The sequence below is a fragment of the Astatotilapia calliptera genome, chromosome 1 (genome assembly GCF_964374335.1).
Source record: "Astatotilapia calliptera chromosome 1, fAstCal68.1, whole genome shotgun sequence".
In the NCBI taxonomy this organism is placed as follows: domain Eukaryota; kingdom Metazoa; phylum Chordata; class Actinopteri; order Cichliformes; family Cichlidae; genus Astatotilapia; species Astatotilapia calliptera.
Window position 1 is genome coordinate 5,297,404 of NC_137422.1, and position 18,222 is coordinate 5,315,625.

At 44.3% G+C, this 18,222-nt stretch overlaps 2 protein-coding genes and 1 long non-coding RNA gene across 16 annotated transcripts in view; 2 read left to right on the plus strand and 1 right to left on the minus strand.

Annotated features, from left to right (window-relative positions):
- Positions 1-6,331, plus strand: part of tp53bp1 (tumor protein p53 binding protein, 1) — a 23,717-nt gene extending 17,386 nt beyond the window's left edge. For 12 of the 14 annotated variants that reach the window (XM_080301590.1, XM_026148318.2, XM_080301595.1 and 9 more), the window contains 7 exons: positions 66-257; positions 1,598-1,777; positions 2,536-2,724; positions 4,302-4,396; positions 4,609-4,805; positions 5,770-5,906; positions 5,998-6,331. In XM_080301590.1, the coding sequence (XP_080157716.1) occupies positions 66-257; positions 1,598-1,777; positions 2,536-2,724; positions 4,302-4,396; positions 4,609-4,805; positions 5,770-5,906; positions 5,998-6,197 (1,190 nt within the window). In that variant the 3' untranslated portion in view covers positions 6,198-6,331. Of the gene's footprint in view, positions 1-65; positions 258-1,597; positions 1,778-2,020; positions 2,135-2,535; positions 2,725-4,301; positions 4,397-4,608; positions 4,806-5,769; positions 5,907-5,997 lie in introns of all 14 variants that reach the window. The other 2 variants (XR_013909177.1, XM_080301617.1) reach the window with 2 other exon arrangements.
- tubgcp4 (tubulin gamma complex component 4) overlaps positions 6,321-18,222 on the minus strand; it is a 17,934-nt gene continuing 6,032 nt past the window's right edge. Inside the window, exons 2-18 of the mRNA XM_026149170.2 lie at positions 12,703-12,831; positions 12,484-12,606; positions 12,357-12,410; positions 12,226-12,282; positions 11,859-11,938; positions 10,675-10,876; positions 10,433-10,598; positions 10,221-10,345; positions 10,074-10,124; positions 9,885-9,990; positions 9,482-9,589; positions 8,412-8,556; positions 8,148-8,325; positions 7,725-7,859; positions 7,519-7,635; positions 7,301-7,440; positions 6,321-7,188 (exon numbers count right to left, since the gene is read on the minus strand). Of these exons, the coding sequence (XP_026004955.1) occupies positions 7,182-7,188; positions 7,301-7,440; positions 7,519-7,635; positions 7,725-7,859; positions 8,148-8,325; positions 8,412-8,556; positions 9,482-9,589; positions 9,885-9,990; positions 10,074-10,124; positions 10,221-10,345; positions 10,433-10,598; positions 10,675-10,876; positions 11,859-11,938; positions 12,226-12,282; positions 12,357-12,410; positions 12,484-12,606; positions 12,703-12,831 (1,923 nt within the window). The 3' untranslated portion in view covers positions 6,321-7,181. The remainder of the gene's footprint in view (positions 7,189-7,300; positions 7,441-7,518; positions 7,636-7,724; positions 7,860-8,147; positions 8,326-8,411; positions 8,557-9,481; positions 9,590-9,884; positions 9,991-10,073; positions 10,125-10,220; positions 10,346-10,432; positions 10,599-10,674; positions 10,877-11,858; positions 11,939-12,225; positions 12,283-12,356; positions 12,411-12,483; positions 12,607-12,702; positions 12,832-18,222) is intronic.
- Positions 15,044-18,222, plus strand: part of LOC145428850 (uncharacterized) — a 7,394-nt gene continuing 4,215 nt past the window's right edge. The window contains exon 1 of the long non-coding RNA XR_013909185.1: positions 15,044-15,603. This is a non-coding gene — a long non-coding RNA (uncharacterized LOC145428850). The remainder of the gene's footprint in view (positions 15,604-18,222) is intronic.

Below are 18,222 nucleotides of genomic sequence, written 5' to 3' on the forward strand. Positions count from 1 at the left end.
TGTTTCTGTGGTCGTTGCATGAAAGACTAAAACATGCAGGACCGATGGTTCTTGTGTTTGTGCAGGTGTCGTTAAGGGCCATAAAACAGAGGGCCAGGAGCTGTTTTACAGCGTGGAGAAGGAGGGTCGGAGGCAGTGGTACAACAGGACATCGGTCATCCTGTCGCTGGAGCAGGGAAACAAGCTGAGGGAGCAGCACAGCCTCGGGCCCTACGAGCCCACCACTCCCCTGGCCAAGGCCTCCGACATCAGTCTGGGTGAGGCAGCTGCAGAGCTGAGGATGGACCCACACGGCTGTGGTACCGCCTCTGCCCGTGACTGTGCTTAACTGTTTTAAACCTCGACAAGACGGATTTTATTTTCACCTACAGTCCTCCTTAAACAGGTCAAACTCTTTGAAACAGACCAATAGAAAGTTCAGCCTGAGTTTAACCAGGTTCCTTCTGATCCTCTTCTCGACTGATGCGTCTGTTCCTCTGATCGCAGCTCTCACTGTTTTTAGAGCTTTTCAAAGCCAATCATTCTTATCCATGATGAAGACAGAAGGAACCAATAACATGCATGTTATAGTGTGTTTGTTACAGTACACAGTATGGTGTGGAGCCAGTGTTAGCATCTTCTTCTGTCTTCTGGCCCGTGCGTTCCTCTGTGATGACAGTCGGGTCAGCACAGGGTCATTATAAAAGGACGAGGTCCCGTTCTTAGTTTTTTACTCAGATATGCAGGCTTAGAGGTTCCTCACTTATTTTAATGCTTAGAGGCAGTAACTACAGGAAGTCTGTGTGTTTGGCCCAGCAGGCAAATGCAGTAGTATGTAAACGGCAGGCTCAGAGAGCTGGGAAGAAGTCCTGCATACATGTAGCACTCTGTCTAAAGAATACACTAGGAAGAGCTTGGTTTGCTTCAGGGGGCTGTGAGCCTGTTTGGAGTGTTCACGCATCATCCTGAACTCAGCTTAAAGGCACCTTTGAGAGCCCTGGTTTAATGTAATGGTAGAACGTACAGAACGCCATCAGGAGTGCTCCATGGCGCCTTTCATTCGTGCCCGCTGATACAGCTGCACTGAAAAATGAGACCAGAGCAGCGTTTCCTCGGCACACTGAACCTTCCTAACAGTGATCGTTTTCTGCAGCAGCTGTATTTAATAAAACCCACAGCAACAAACAAAGCCACCATCCTCTGATCAGACACGTGTGTTTGCTCTTTGCTCCGCCCTCTGTCATTTAAGGCTTGGGTTCACCATTCAAAACATGACGATTAAGATTATGCTGCCTGTGTAAGTTATGATGAGATCAGGGTTAATTGTTCAGGAGACAGATGACGTACAAAGATTTGCTCTGGAAGCAGGCGTGGCCGTCTAATACAGAAGCTCTGTTCCTGCGCCAGACTCCTCCTGTGTTATTGCTCCCGAGAGTAAAGACTACCTGTGTCATCCTACAGCTCATATTAGTGTCCAAAGCATCATCAGCAGACAGACGTCGTCCAGCTCTTCAGATACACTGAGACCTATAGTGAGACCAGTGTTTAAACCTAATATATGCTACTGTGTCAAGCTGAGTGTTCCCTTCAGTTTGCTGATATTTATTATTGTCCTCAGATAACTTGGTTGAGGGGAAGAGGAGACGCAGAGGAACCCCTGGAGGTCAGAACACTCCCAACCGCAGCTCCTCCAACAGCCCTCGCTCCCCGGGAACCTCCAGCAAGAGGAAGCTGATGGCCTCAGAGGACAACCAGGGGCCGGCCAAGAGAGGGCGCAGGGGGGCGGGGGCCAGAGCTGGTACGAAGACCGACTCGCCGTGACCATGGCTCTGTGTGTGTGTGTGTGTGTGTGTGTGGTTTGTTGGGGTTAATGTCATATATTTATGGTATTGCAGTTAACTTTGAATTTTAAAGTTGTGATTTTAAACGCGATGCAAACTGGTTTTAATGGACTGTTGATGATTAGCAGCTGATTTTTAACAGTTTTAAGATGACTTTTAATGATTGTGTGTAATAAACTGTTTTATTCATCCTGATGCAGACTTGATTCAGGTTGTTGTTCATGTGAAATCAGTAATATGCCATTTTTGTACTGAGCATAATGAAGACCTGTGTCTGCGGCCTGTGTGCGTCCTCTGCTGCTGAGACTGACTCGGTAATGAATAACTCACCCGCAGTTTTAGCGTGGTGTTCTTCACGGGTGGAGGGGAAGGGAAGTGGATTTCACGGGTGCATTATGTGAGCACAGCTGTTCTGTTTGACGTTGGGAAGGCGAGTTCAGCCACATCACAGAAACAGTTTCTCTGAGCTCTGTGCGCCCACCGTGGGTGTGTTATTTCCCGTGCTGTGAGGAATGATGCTGCTGTTACACTCCTGCTTTATTCTCTGGGCAGGAACTCTTCCCCACGTCACAACAATACATCAGAAACTATCTCCATGGTTAAAATAAGTGAGAAACTGCTTTATTGTGGCTTTGGGTGAACTCGTCCTTTAAAGAAAGTGCAGCACTGTTCCCCGTCTTTAACCTCTAAGTCCTGCGTGTGTTTGCGTCCTCAGCTCAGCGGGTCGGTGTGTGCAATACCTCGGGCAGTGGCACCGATGTCCCGGGTCAGTCTGGGGACGTGGAAGACTCTCACGGTCCGCTGCCCCAGAACACATCCCTCTTTATGGGCTTCGCTTTCATGCTGACCGCGTCGTCTGAGACCGACCGCCTGACCAATAAGCTCACGAGCGAGGATGAGGAGGGTGAGACAGATTCTGCTTCGGTACCTCCAGATTTGATTTTGACAAAGCCCAGAGTTGAGCCTTCAGTTATGTCACATAAACACTAATGTTGCATAAAGATTTGTCTGGAAGCCCAAACGTAGCTGTCGACAGGGTTTTCTGTTGGCGGCAGCAGTGTTGCTCACTGATGAAGCAGTGATATCATCACATACATGTGCCTGGACAGATGAACATGAACACTCACTCTTACTGCTTTTCCCCAGTGATCGTGCATTTAATAACACTGTGTTTCCACATTTTTGAGAAGCATTTGGTGCATAAACTTGCTTATCGGGCTCGTTCCCACTGTGGGAGAATCACAGTTTAAACTACAGCGAGTAAAACTTCTTCCAGTAGCACCACTGGGTCCAGTTTAGCCCATCATTTTGTGGTGCTGATTTCTGGGCCATAATTACCTCTTTCCCACTATGTGGTGCTGGTGCCCCTCACGCCCCAACTGGTCATGGTGCTGGCGGAGGGTTCTTCCTTCCCACTGTCGCCAAGTGTCTGATAGTTTGGGTTTTCTCTCTAGTTTTGTGAGGTCTTTATCTTACGATATAAAGAAAATTGAGGCGACTGTTGTCATTGTTTGGTGCAATATAAATACTGTCGAACTGAACAGGACTCCACATTATCAGAAAAAGTGTGATGACCTGCACAAACGGTTTTCTCCACGGTTTGCAGAAATGTTCACGGTAGCTAACACACCAAACACTCAAAGTAATGTTTTTGTGTATTTCCAAAAAGTATTGGAACATCAAAACAACCACGAATGAGCTACAATGAACTAACAATGACAAAATGCATATAATGTGCAGCCAGGTGCATCTCGGGATATTAAAGGGGGCTGATTGTGGTTTACATGGTTCACAGCTGAAAGTAATCCTCGTCCTATGCTGACCTCGGTGCAGCTCCTCAGTTCATCCTCTGTCTGAAACCGTCTGTTTCAGCTGCAGCTCCAGGCACCTTTCTTCTGCTTAGCTGCCTCACAGACAGATGAGGGGAACATAATTATCCGCTCTGAGAAAAACACTCTGAAAGTGGGTGTTCAGAGCATCCCGAGCGTTTTGCACAGACTTATTTCATTATGTGAAACTGGCTTTGTTTAAATGGTAAATGGCCTGTATTTATATAGCGCTTTACTAGTCTCTAAGAACCCCAAAGCGCTTTACATATCCAGTCATCCACCCATTCACACACACATTCACACACTGGTGATGGCAAGCTACATTGTAGCCACAGCCACCCTGGGGCGCACTGACAGAGGCGAGGCTGCCGGACACTGGCGCCACCGGGCCCTCTGACCACCACCAGTAGGCAAGGGGTGAAGTGTCTTGCCCATGGACACAACGACCGAGACTGTTCAAGCCGGGGCTCGAACCGGCAACCTTCCGATTACAAGGCAAACGCCCAACTCTTGAGCCACGATCGCCCCTTCAATATGAACATTCACCACTGGAAACATGAGAGTATGTGCGGCTGGCTAACTACACACTGGACTCAGCCCTAATTACAATTGTTGACGCTCTTCCTGCCTCCTTTCATGCTTTTCTCTTCAGATTATGTGCAGACGGGTCCGTATAACAAGTCATACACAGAAACCCAGCTGCAGGCGGGCGGAGGCTTCATCCTACCAAACTTCAATGAAGAACAGGTAAGTAATGAAAACACTAGCATGTGCCTGTGATCACACAGATATGTTTATGTTACACATATCTGTGCCATAAATCTGTCCAGCTCCAGGCTGTATTCACCAAAGCAATATCAGTGGCTGGTCATATGCACGTGGTCTTCTCCATGGTTACAAACATCACCTAAAGTCTGAAGCAGTGCAGTAAATGAGTGTGTGTTTGATTCCCTTTTCAGTGTAAGGCAGCTTACCAGAGCCTGCTCATCGCGGACCAGCACTGCCGTACCAGGAAGTACCTGCTGTGTTTAGCCAGCGGCGTGCCGTGTGTGTCGCACATATGGGTGAGAGACTGCTGCAAAGAAAACAAACTGCTCAACTACAGGAACTACCTGCTGCCTGCCGGCGTGGGGCTGGACGATGCCATAGTGGAGTGGTGAGAGGCTGCTTTCTGTTTGGGATTTATTTATCGGTACGGTGCAAAAATAAAAGGTTCCATATGAAATGTAGCACATCTGCTGCACATCACATCAAAAGATTTGTTTTTATTGGGGGAACATGAAAGTCAACAAACAACCAAATGGTAACTGGACTGGTTCTTATACAGCGCTTTTTCTACTCTTCTGAGCACTTTACACAACTTGTGCATTCACCCATATTTTCTAAGTGCTTTCTAACATTCACACATGCATCAGAGAGCAATTTGGGGTTAGTATCGTGCCCAAGGATATTTGGCATTCAGACTAGGGGAAGCCAGGAATCGAACCACCAACCTTCTGATCAGTAGATGACCTGCTCTCCCGCCTGAGCTACAGCCACCCCAAACAACACGTGTGGGCACCAAATGCTGTAAGTTTACTGATGAAGCCAGCAGTGCAGTTTGGATTCAGACTTGGTCCAAATTAACACCAGTGTAGAAGTCAAACGACCATCTTCTTTTGAAAAATCTTTATTGGAATTGACACTCAAAGGCAAAATCAAGCTCCACCCACCTCGTCATTTGACCTGTTTGTATAATAAATGAAACGGATCACATGGCTGATCTCTGCTCTTCTAATAAACGTCTTTCCTTGTGAGCAGTAAAGTGGCAGATTTCAGCACATTAGGGGGTAAAAGTCTCGTCTGCTACAATGTAACAGCTGGATGTTACTTCAGAATGGAAACCAGTGTGAAAACGTGCTGATAAAATTCTGGTTTCTCCTACTGTTCCTCGTCCTCACGAGGTCAGAGGTGTAAGAATCCCAGCTGATTCAGTGATGTCAGTCTTAAGTGATGTCATCTGCTGTGACATTGTTTTATGATGGTACTTTAAGATATTTCCATGTGGAATAAACCAAAGTGTTCTTGTTTATAAGTCACAGAGCCTTTGTTCTTTCTGATCTTTTCTGTTTGTCTCTCAGGCATCCTCGCTGCAGCCCCTTCAAAGGCCTGCGGGCTCTTCTGGTGTTTGAGAAGCCGGTGGAACTCTGGGCCCAGCTGATGACCATGGGTGGAGGCTCCTCCGTCCGGCAGTTCCAAGCAGACAAAGACGACTCTGGTACAGGATCCACACAGTGATGTCCAAACAATGCACCCTGTCTCGCTGCTGTGCTGAAACTAATGCGTTCACTTTCCCGCTCCATCCTTAGACATTCCTGCTGGCAAGTATGACCTCGTGGTGACAGACCATGCCTGTCCGCCGCTGCTCGAGAAAAGCGCAACATCACAGGAAATCCCGCTGGTGTCTCCGGAGTGGCTCATCCAGAGTCTCATCTGCGGGGAGCGCCTGGCTTTCGATTGCAAGCCTCAGTTTTGCCACGACTATTCCTCGTCCTCGTCGTCCTCATAATCTGACCCCACGTGCAAAATGCCTTTGACCAAGCTAAATGTTGAGCGTTAGTTCTGTTGCATGCTTCTGCTGTATATAACTTGATCCTGTCCGTTTTTATGAGATAATAAATTGTGACCCTTGTTTCATTTTAATGCATTGATGTTTATTTTCTCCACACAAAATGGTACACGCAACAAGCCGTTAATATTTACAGTTTATACAAGAGTCAAAGGGAGGATTCACCCACGTTACATCCAGCAGTGCTTCTGTGAGCTCTGCCTCCATGATCCAGCGTAGTTCGATGACAGGCTGCACATTGAATCCATGTCTGTGCTTTAGGCCAAGCTAAACATAAAGATTAGCATCCTACACTGGCAGCTGCCAGTGTAGGATGCTAATCTGTCAATTAGAATAGATGCATAGCAAAGTGTCGCCATGGCTACACGCATTTACAGAGATCTGATGGTTTAAAAAGCACTCGTTTTTTTTATTTTTGACAACTGTCTTACCCGTCTGTTCAGGGCTACCTACTGCTTTCACAAATAGGACCTTGCTTGCTCAGATATATGGTATGTGGTCATTTCAAATCCAGAAACCAGGTGATGTCACAATCTCATCTTTTACATCAATTCTACAGTTTTATCAAACAAAGATCAGACTGTTCTCCACGATCTCATCGACAAAGGGAACAAACAGACTTTTCCTTTGGTTGTTTGGGCCACACTGAACTACTTCCACTCAAGTTAAGACTTTCTCTTACATGTAAATGTCTTTTTTTGATGCAGTGAGCTCTACAAAAACAGCGACATTCATTTTTCTTGCTTCTCATGTTAACTTCAGAGCAGTTTGATCATCTCTGCATGTAAAACAAACCCAAACTATCTGCTCAGTTCAGTATTACTACAGTGAAAGTGATCATTGTAATTTGGCTGTTCAAAGATTTGGTGGAGAACACTGATGGGAGTCTCTTCTGCAGGTTAAATAACTTCCTGTGCGCTCTTCTTAAACACTGAAAAAAGCAGGAAGTATATATTTTAGATTAACTGTGGTACATGATGACCGTCTGTTGAATTTTTCTGCACCTGGACATGCGCTATAGATGACGATCACACTGGTCCTACCTGCCCAGTGTGCCTCCAGCTTGGGTGTAGTATTTGTTGTAGTCCAGTCGCAGCAACAGCTGAGCCAGATCAGAGTTTATCTGATGGTTCCTAACACTCGACAGAATTTTGAAAAGGAGGGATGACTGGCGTCTGAAGCCCTGAAATTTGACAGAGTTGGCATTACAAAAATCTCTTTACAGTTTCAGACAGAGGGAAAAAAGGTGTGTATTCGCTACCTTGACTAGCAGATCGAGCTGAGCGGTTCCCCTGTCGTCCAGTGAAACCACAGTCTGACTGACCAGAGAGCAGAAGTTATGGCACAGCTCGAGGATCTCGTTGAGGCAGTGAAACACCTGAAAGTGAGAGTAGGTGAGCAGAGCGGCCTCAGGTAAGGAGGGTGAAATGTAGCAGCTGAGCATCATTTCTGTTTGGCGTCTCATACCGGCTTCAGGAGGATGAAGGACTGGGCCAGCAGGTTACTGAGGAAATGATCGTGGGCCAGTCGGATGCTCTCAAAGTCTCTGGTGGAGTTGATCTGCTGAAGCAGCTGAGAGAACTGAGACTCCAGCACATCCACCTGCAGTTTAAATAATTCAAACAGCACGTGATTCTTTTTTCCTTGAATTATTATTCCTATGATGGTTTTTAACATCAGCTTGAGTTGGAATGGAGACTGATTGCATCAGACTTGGAAATGTCATTTAATTTAGCCACAAGTCAATTTTTAAGTAGGATATGGGAGAACTGGTTAAATCTCTCAGACCCTGAGCTGGAAAGTCTTTGATGGCACCTAAAACCTTTTGCAAAAGTCATTAAATGATAATCTTGTGCGCTGGTAGTTTCAAATTCTTGGCTGCATTGTTACCTGCAAATAATACTGCAAGTTGTCGATCAAGAAGGCCATGTGGTTGCGTAGCCTCCACTTCACAGCGTCCGTCTGGCTGGACTTCAGGTGTTTCCTCTGCATCTGCAGAGCCCAGCAGTGCTGCAGCTGTGACTGCACCCGCCTCACGCTCAGCAGGTACCTGAACACAACATTGTACCTGACCACACACACGAGGAGAGGACGGTGACTGGATGCACTGGGACTAAACACATCAAAGCTGCAGTAAGGGGTGAAAACACGCACTTCTCCAGCACAGCAGGAGTGAAGAGGATGTGCAGCGGCCACTGGACCTTGTAGGTGAGACCGAGGGCTGCCCAGCCTGTGGGAGGAACCTCGCGAGGGGAAGTGTCTTGTGGAGGAGTGGCTCCTTCTCTGGGGAGTGACGCATCTGAGAAAGCAGGCACAGTAACTAACCATCAGCTCGAGATAACAGGTGTAAGTACACCAGGTGAATACTGTCTGTAAGAGTGTGTGTGGGGGAGGGTTTAAAACCTGAAGTCTGCAGTTTATGGTGTGGCGAAACACACATCTGATATGTAGCGTTTGATTTAAGTGCTTCATAAATAAATAAATACTTGTTTGTATGTAGATTAGTCCTGTTAACAGTCTCTTAACACTGACTCTGATATTTAAAATAAAATAAATGACTAATTGTTCCTTTTACATGCTTTTATACTGGAATGACTAACAGCTCTCTCTCAGCCTATATGAACTTACATTTAGGGATGACTGTGATTAATGATAAATATGACATGTTGACGGTTTGAATGTAGGTATCTAAAAGGAACCTCTCCTATTTTAATCAAAGTTCTCCAAACCTCGTCTTCACACTGGCCTCAATCACAACATAAGAATGTTGTATCTGAAATGCATCTGCAGGGCAGGATGCTGGTTTTCCCTTTGTGGGAATGTTTTAGCCCCAACAGCTGGGATATCGAACCTTCAGTGAAGCGAGAACTTTGTACTTCTGTGTTTCATTCACTCTGTGATCCACGTTTCTGTTTATTCTGCTATGACTTCAAAAATAGGCCAAAATATACACGTTGTCCTGTACACCATAAGGGTATCTGACATCTGATCAGTAAACACAGTAGCTGTGTCACAGTATAAATTCTTTGTATTAACTGTAATAAAACACTGGACAGATGATGCAGCTGTAGACATACAGCTTTAACCTGATGACAAAGCATGAAGGCTTCATTTGGAAAAAACAGTTTCGGCCAGCAGAGGGCGCCACCCGCCACAGGCCGAGTTTTACGACATCAGGAGTGGGGCTCCTAAACAAAGGTTGCACTGTGACCCAGTGAGCCCACCTTTGCCGTCTTTGCCCTGGTAGTCCACGGTGAGGTGCAGCAGAGGCAGGAGGTTGTCATCGTCCAGCAGCACCTTATGAGCTGCCTGCTGGAAGGCTACGTTTACATCTGTGCAAAAGAAATTACATGATATGACGCTGCAAGAGCTTTGACCTTGAGTGTGCTTTTACCTTAATGCTGCTTTATGAGCAGAGACACAGAACCTGCACACATTTCAAGTCATGTGTCTGTTTCTTGCAAATGTTTTGTTTTATCATTAAGATTTTTCTTCTTTTTTTTTTGGCATGCAGCACGGCACGAAAGACGTGAACACATCATGACAAACAGCTGCATACTGTGTTTAACTGTGTAACTTACCTGTGAACAAATAAGCAGAGAGGGGAAGCTGTTTGAGAATATTTACCGTGCTCGGTGACAGCCGTCGGAGGAGTCTTCAGCATGTGCTGCGCCAGGTCAATAAAAACCTGGTAGAGCTCTCCGCGACCCAGGAGGTAGAAGTCCTTAATGATCTGGGAACAAAGAAAACACAAACATCAGCACGGTTCATTTCACGCTGATTTATGATGCAGAACCAAGGGCGATGAGGACAAACCTTGAGCTGCTCAAGCAGATCTGCCTCTTCCACCATTAGAGTCCAGAGGTGCTGCAAATCAGTAAGACAGCATGAGGGCTTTGTAAAAGCAGCTCGCTAGTTTTCCTTCTTTAATGCTAAAAATGATGCTGTCCCTGATGAGCTCACCTCTGCCACTGTGCTCCTTATGCGATCGATCAAATTCTCAAAATCCACCAGGCTGAAAAGCGTCTGCTGTTTGAGTCGATGCAGCTCAGCAGCAAACATGTCTTCCTGGTGTTTCAGTATAGAGCCTGAAAATACAAAGGAAACATGTTGGGTTGTTCCACACAAAAAGAAGAGGTCACACTCCAATAGGTTACAACAGAAGCTCCCAGTACCAGCTGTGGATGGGCTGTGGTTGTGGTTTTCAAACATCTGGACAGATTCTCCCACAAAGAGGATTTTCTCGGCCACTCGGATGGGGATGTAAGAAGGCAGCATCTCTGTGCGCAGGGAGAACTGCTGCAGAGATGGAGCCAGCATGTTCTCCTCCTCGATGAGCCTCTGCACAACAGCGCACACCGACATTAAAAGACACTCGCAGTTCAGCGCTGGATGCACGTCCGTGCGTGCCACTCACCAGGTCCTGTAATTCTCGGAGCTGCTTCCCGCTCAAGCCTCCGAGTCCCAGGTCTTCTTCTTCCTCCTCTTGGTTGGCAGCAGCTCCTCCAGCACTGGGACCCTGCTTCACAAAAAACTCCTCGCTTTGGTCCAGCAGCAGCCCGTGCAGCATCCAAGCTGCCAGCTGCTTGTACATCACACCGTGGCACACGGCCAAAATCCTGCACATTCAAAAAAACAAAAGGATAGCTGATATCAGTGTTCAATGATAAGAAAGTATAAACATCCTACTGATTCTATGGCACGTGCTGTCATGCAAGACAATGCACATTTATGCACATCCACAAAACGTTATTTTAGAAACAGCAGCAATGGACAACTACACCACGTCCAGTTCTATCCTCACACTGTGTGTTAGTGTTCATCTCTGTGTGTCTTTGGTCTCCCTGAGCCTGCTTCTGCTGCAGGTTTCTTCCTGTTAAAAGGGAGTTTTTCTTTTCCACTGTCGCCAAAGTGCTTGCTCATAGGGGGGTCATATGATTGTCAGTTTCTCTACCTTACAGTATAAAGCACCTGAGGCGTTGGTGCTATATAAATACAACTAAATTTGACTGAGAAAGAGAAGAATGTGCAGACAGCAGCCACGCCTTAAAGTGTAACATGTTTAGTGTACGTGAGGACATGATTCACAGAATCCTGCTAAACAAACCTGAAGCTGGTGATTGAGACCATAAAGTAACCAGTGAAGTGTTTATGAAGCTGATCCAAAGCACTTCTGCTTCAGCTTTCAGGAACTTGAATCTGTCTTTAACATCAGCTCTACTGTTGCACACATGAACCTTCAAAACGAACGATTATTAGAGGAAGTACTGAACTCACTGTAGAAAACCCTTCAAAGCGTGGCACCATAATACAATCAACACCACAATGACAACTAGGCATTAAAAACAGTCCACAGGTTAATGAAGTTCACGTGCTTTGTCCTTTGTAGTTTGGAGCGGTGACAAACTCTCACATGAATAAGCAATCAAAGCACGGGTCGAGGTCACGAGGAATGAGCATCAATGAATTTGAATAGCTCGCTGGGATAAGTTTGTTTAGCTCATGAAGGAAACACCGACACAGGGTTACACACAGTCTCTGTGGCAGGATAACGTATGTATTTTTACACCAACGCTAAAACTGTGATAAACATAGACTTACTTTTCCAAGGCCATGCGTACCGGAGGTAGCCCCCCACAGCTGTGCTTGTACACCGTCTCCAGGATCTGGCAGCCGTGGATCTAATTCAGCAGACACAAGAGGTATTTACAACACGCCAGGCCCTCCTGATGCATTACAGAGCATCTCACTGTACGGTGACCAAGCGCTCATCTGAAGGTCCATTTTCATGACGATAACAACACATTTATCTATTCTATTATGGTCCATATACCATAGGAAACATGCTTGTATGCTACATTACTAAACAGAGAGAGAAGAGTATTCATTTCTTGGACTTTCAGTGAACAGATGCTGGAGAAGTGCTGCTGTCTCTCCTTTATTCAGTAATGATGTGTCTCTGCTTTACCTTCTGTGACTTTATCGTCTCGACCACCACCATCACAGATGGAAACAGCAACTGGAACTAAACAAACACAAACCAAGTCAGCATTAGATTTTAGTTAAGAAGAAAATCTTCATGTGTTTTTTAGTCTTTACCTGATCAAGCTTGTAGTTAACATGGGATATCGTCAGATGTGGATCTCCGAGGAACTGAAACAAACAAGAGAGTGAAATGAGCCTCGTCTCACACGCGGTGCTGTTCTTGGCTCTTTCCTGACTTTACCTCTTGTTCGAGGTCCAGCAGGGCCTGCCTGTAGGGCTGCAGCATGGAGTCCAGCCCCGTGCAGAAAGCCCGCAGGTAAATCCCATGAAGCCCGGTCTGGCTGGGCTGGCTGCTGTGATGCTCCTGCACAGCAGGGACGTATTACTGAACAATGAGACTGTGTCTAAGACGCAGTCAAAAAGAAAAAAAATCATCACGTATAAATGTTTTAGGACTCACTTGTGGATGAACATGTCCCGTGTGTTGTTCTATAAACTCTGTAAAGCGTATATAATCTGAGCCCAGTTTACAGAGTCTGTTGAGGACACTGGTCTCACTGGGGTGAAGGAAGGGCAGGTCCTGGGACACCTGAAGGTGACGTAAAAACAAGTTATGTGTGCCTAAGAAATGCATAAAAGTTAGAATGATGGATTACACCAACGCGCCTCCTTTCCTCTGATTTCAGTCACTATTAATACTGTAAAATGCAACAGTTTCATCCAGACGAGGCTAAATCAGTAAATCGCTTCTCCTTTGTCCTTTAAATGACTAAATAAAGTTGAATCAGAATCAGAGAAACTTTATTTATTGCAGGGCGTTGTCATAGTAACCTACAACAAAGCAATCTTAAAAATAAAGTGCTGATAAAGAGATAAATATATAACCATTTAACATAAAATATAACACTGATACTTCATTTTATGTATGTCTCTTGCTAGTTCTGACGTGATGCATTTTCATGGTGTGTTTTACTGTTACCGTCATTCCTGCTGTTCTGAGCTCGTAGTTCCCATGGGTTGCCTGTACATACATTATACAGTCTCTGACCATATTTCAGATAAGTGTGCACTACCCCAACATTACACATGAACAATGACAAATAAACAAAATCAATGTACTTCTTTTTAGCAGAACTGAGCCATGACATCATTACTTGCACTATTTTAACCATTTCACATGTCTGCAGTGAAAACGTTCAGTTGTTGTGACTCAGCACACTGTATGTGCACAGGTCTTACATGTGCAGTGAAGATGACATCATGACATAATCTGCAACTGGTGCGTCGTTCCCGTTTCCTGAAGTGGCTGAAAGTGTTCACTACAGAGTTGCTAGTATTCGATTATTTACTGGATGCTGTGTTTTTGTAATGAGGGCAGCAGAATGCTGCACAGCCTGGCACCGTCACATCAGACCTGTGTGCAGCTTGCATGATGTTTGCATGCATTCCCAATACAGTCAGGCATACATGCAGCCTGGCTGAACACTGTGACTGGGAGCAGTTGCCTCCCTGTGTTACCCCTAATGATTATCTTTGAAACTTGTCTAATAAATTAATTATACACTGAATATTTCAGCCACAACTCACTACCTGGGTTTTTCTTATCAGAGACCCCAGGTACTCTGATAATATGTATCTATATATGAATCTCCAAAAGCTGTTCATCTGGACGTTTTCAGTGGGAGAAACGTTTCGTCACCATCCAGGTGACGTCTTCAGTCTCAGCTGACTGCAGGTTTCAATCTTATAAACAGTACATTTGCATAATGACTGAAACCAGCCCACTGAAGGAACAATGGGTTGGGAGGTCAGTTCCTTCATCATGACTATGCAAATTCTCATGACCATTGATCAACAACCACTGATCAATAACCATGAGTAGGGCTGAACGATTATGGAAAATAATCTAATTGCGATTTTTTGCCCCAATATTGCGATTGCGATGCGATATGCGATTATTTTTTAAGGTCTTTGTCTTCTGTATTATTAAACAAAGACAAGCAATACATCATATAGTATGGCCAATACTATATTACATTAATTTTAAACTGTTCTTTCCTGGAAGACAGACCTCTGTTATGATGACATGAGGTGATGCATGAATTGATGACTGACATTTTTATTTAACTTCTTCAATCACAACAGTATATTTGAACATACACAATAGTTTATTTTTAGCTTACAAACATCTGAGCATAAAGTGCTGACAAGGAACCCTGGTGTAAACATTAAAATGAAAGTCAGTACAATGTGCAGATTGCAGAAATATACATAAACAAAATCAGTGGCTTTACCACACTCAGTTTTTCGACATCTGTGAACTACTAGACAGTCATTCAATTAAAAAATAATATTAAATAAATAAAACTAATAAATAAAAAATACACACATCTTACTGATCTCTGCAGTCAGTAACATTACACATAAAGTGCAAACATAATAGCAATTGTATAAACACACACACAAACACACCTTTAAAGTTTAAAGGCGTGAAATTGGACGGCCTAGTTCTGATTAGCGTCACCGCTGTCTCGGTGGAGTTTAATAAACTCGGCCGTCTGCTTCTTGCTATCTAAAATATAACCAGACACTGGTGTAAATTCTCGACTGTCTCATACTTCTGTTTAATAAGTTTTCTGTTTGACGTTTAGTCAGCTGTGTGAAAACCAAGGAGGAACCCACCCGGGGGATTAATAAAGTTTTATTTTATCTAATCTAATAACTTTAATCTCAGCCAAACCGATTTACTCACGAACAAACAAAACACTGAAAAAAGCCCAACAATAACTGTAGCCGTCGCATTGAAATGTAATTATTATGTGATTGCAATGTTCAAAATTTGGTGTTTAATCTGGATTCATGTTGTGTTGTCGCCACCTACTGGTGGGCCTGAGTGTGGCGCTTTGTGGTGCGCATGCTTTGGGGTGAGGCTCAATTAAGCGCACGTGTCACCAGAGACTGAAGGCTCGAGCCAGAAAGAGAATGCTAGCCTGTGCAAAGGGTGGAAATATAGACGATATGGACTACAATTGCTCATGAATGTTCAGTAGAAAGGCGCACACGGTATGTTGGTGCATTTACTTTGTGTGTATGTTTTATTTGAGTTGTAATTTTTGTTCTGCTGATGTAATATCCGTGTTTTTCATTGATCATTTCACCATAGTTTTTCACGGTGTTTGCTGGTGAAAAGAAGATTAAAATACTGGCTGAACATCAGTTGGAGCATGGCCCTTTATTCTACTTCGAACATGAAAAACCTTCAGGAGCAGTTACAGTGAAAAACGTGGCCTGTTATGGAGCAAGCAGCCAGAGCCCTGCACGCCATTCTTCCAAGACGGCAGCCCACGTGGAAGAGTAGACTGTGAGTTCTTACATCAGCGAAACGTTTGAACTGCATAAAGAGATCTAAGAAAAGGCCAAAAAGAAAATTGTATGGTGTAGATATTGTACATTTGTTCATTTATTGAAAGTTTATTACTGTGCTGTTTGATATTTAAGGTAGTGTACTCTGGGTAAGTTTCCTTTTATTGTTCTAAGTTGTTGGTTCAAAACATTGTAATGGAGCAGAGTACACAAGAAACTCATATCCTTGAGCAAATACTTATAGCCTTAGAAGTTGAAAAGGCACAGTTAGAAAAGAAATTAGAAACTGAACTTGAAGATGCAGAAAGAGAAGAAGTTGAAGCACGCATAGGAGAGATTTATGGAGACCTTGAAATACACAAAATAGGGCTGCCTCAGCCATCGTCTAAACCTGACGCAGAGGTGAGACGGACAGACCGTCAAAGGCAACTAACAGAAAAAATGCGTGAGTTTAAACAGACAGAGATAACAAGCAAAGAAAGAAAGTTTATGTCAACATATTTAAACTTTAAGGCAGAAATTCAGCTCACTAGGTCCAAACTTAAAGAAGAATGTTCTAAAGCAGAATTAGCTGAAATGATCAAGTCAGTAGAAAAATGTGAGTTAGACCTACAGCAAGATTATGTAGCTTTACGTGCACTGACTACACCATCTCAAGATATGAGAAGAAAGATGGATAGCTGTACTTCAGTTTCTGCTGAGATGATGATACTTCTGAAAAGGCGTTACGCAGATGTTGACAAAGAGTTTGATGCAGGAGCTGTAAAAGAATCACTCCTTCAGTTACTCCAAAGAGAAGGTGCAGAATCAATTTATGGCTCAACTGTGTCTAGAGCTGGAAGAAATAGCCAGCACAGCCATAGTCAGCAAGGAAGTCATGTATCTGCAAGGAAAGCAGAGGCAGCAGCACGACTGGCATCAAAGCAAGCTGAAATAAACAGAGAAATGGAAATATCTGCCCGGAAAAAGGAGATATTAGCTCAACAAGAGCAATTGAAAATGTTGGAAAATCAAAGAGATCTTGAGGTCATTCAGGCAGAATACAATGTATATGCTGAAGAGGAATCAAAAATGAATGCTGAAATAAGAAATTGTGAAGTAAGGAGTACTTTGTCTTTCAGTCAGCTTCCTAAACCACTTAACAGTCCCCCATGCACCCAAGTTCCTCAGAGCACTGCACCTCCTCACTCTGAAGGTAAATTCATCCTGACCTCACAAAGTGTTCACGCCCCTCACTATGATACTCAAGTGGTGCCAAAAGAAAGTGAGCTCTCTCTGGTGCAGGCATTAAAAGAGTCCTTAGTAATGTCTAGACTCCCAGTGCCAGAGCCGTTTACATTTACAGGAGACCCACTTAAATTTGTTGAGTGGAGCACTTGCTTTAAGGCGCTTATCGAGACCAGCTGCACAGATTCAGCCCATAAGCTGTTCTACTTGAAGAAGTACATTGGTGGAGAAGCTCTCTGTGTTTTAGAAGGGACATTTTATCGAAGTGACGAGGAAGCTTACAAACAAGCTTGGGATGCTCTGAACAAACGCTATGGACACCCATTTGTAGTTCAAAGAGCCTTTAGGGGAAAACTAAGCAGTTGGCCAAAGATTGGTCCAAAGGAGTCACTTAAGTTGAGAGAGTTTAGTGATTTCCTCATTTCTTGTAAGAATGCTATGCCTCACGTCCAAGGCCTCAAGGTTTTAGATGATTGTGAAGAAAATCAAAAAATATTGCTGAAACTTCCTGACTGGGCCACAACCTGCTGGAATCGTTATGTCACAAAATTACTGGATGAAGAAAAGGCATATCCAGGGTTTGCAGAATTTGCAGACTTTGTGGCTGAAGAGGCGCGTATAGCATGTAATCCAGTTTCTTCTCTGTTTGCCTTAAAAAACACATTTGAAAAACCTGAGAAAGAACAAAAACGTCTGAAGGCCAGTGTCCTGGTGACATCAGCAAATGGGTCTAAAGATGTGAAGAACACAACTACAGCTCAGAGCAACAGAAAATCAAAACCCAACCCTTCCTCAACTCAGAACAAACGGCAACTTGAATGTATCTGCTGCAAGCAAAATCATTTTATCTATAAATGTGCAAAGTTTACAGCAATGCCGCTTGAAGAAAAGAAACAGTTTATTAGGGACAACAATATGTGCTTTGCTTGTCTGCGAGTCGGCCACATTTCCAAAAACTGTCGACAGAGAGCAACATGTAATGTCTGCAGACGAAGCCACCCTTCTCCTCTCCATGAAGATCCTCCACTGGGAAATGAACCTGAACCACCATCAGAAGAGGAGAATGCAGCCACCGTATCGTGCAGTGTGAGAGTGGGCAACAATGATTGCACTTCAATGATCGTTCCAGTGTGGCTTTCTTCATCAGCGAAGAATCAAGAGACATTGGTTTATGCTCTGCTAGACACCCAAAGCAGCAACACATTTATTGACCAAGATATTTGTGAAAAGATACAGGCAAGCAGGGAACCAGTGAAGCTAAGGCTGACAACAATGACTGACAGGTGTTCGATTGTACCTAGTCAAAGAGTGGATGGACTGAGGGTAAGAGGGTACAACTCAGAAAAGTACATTGACTTGCCACCAACCTACACTCAAGAGTACATTCCAT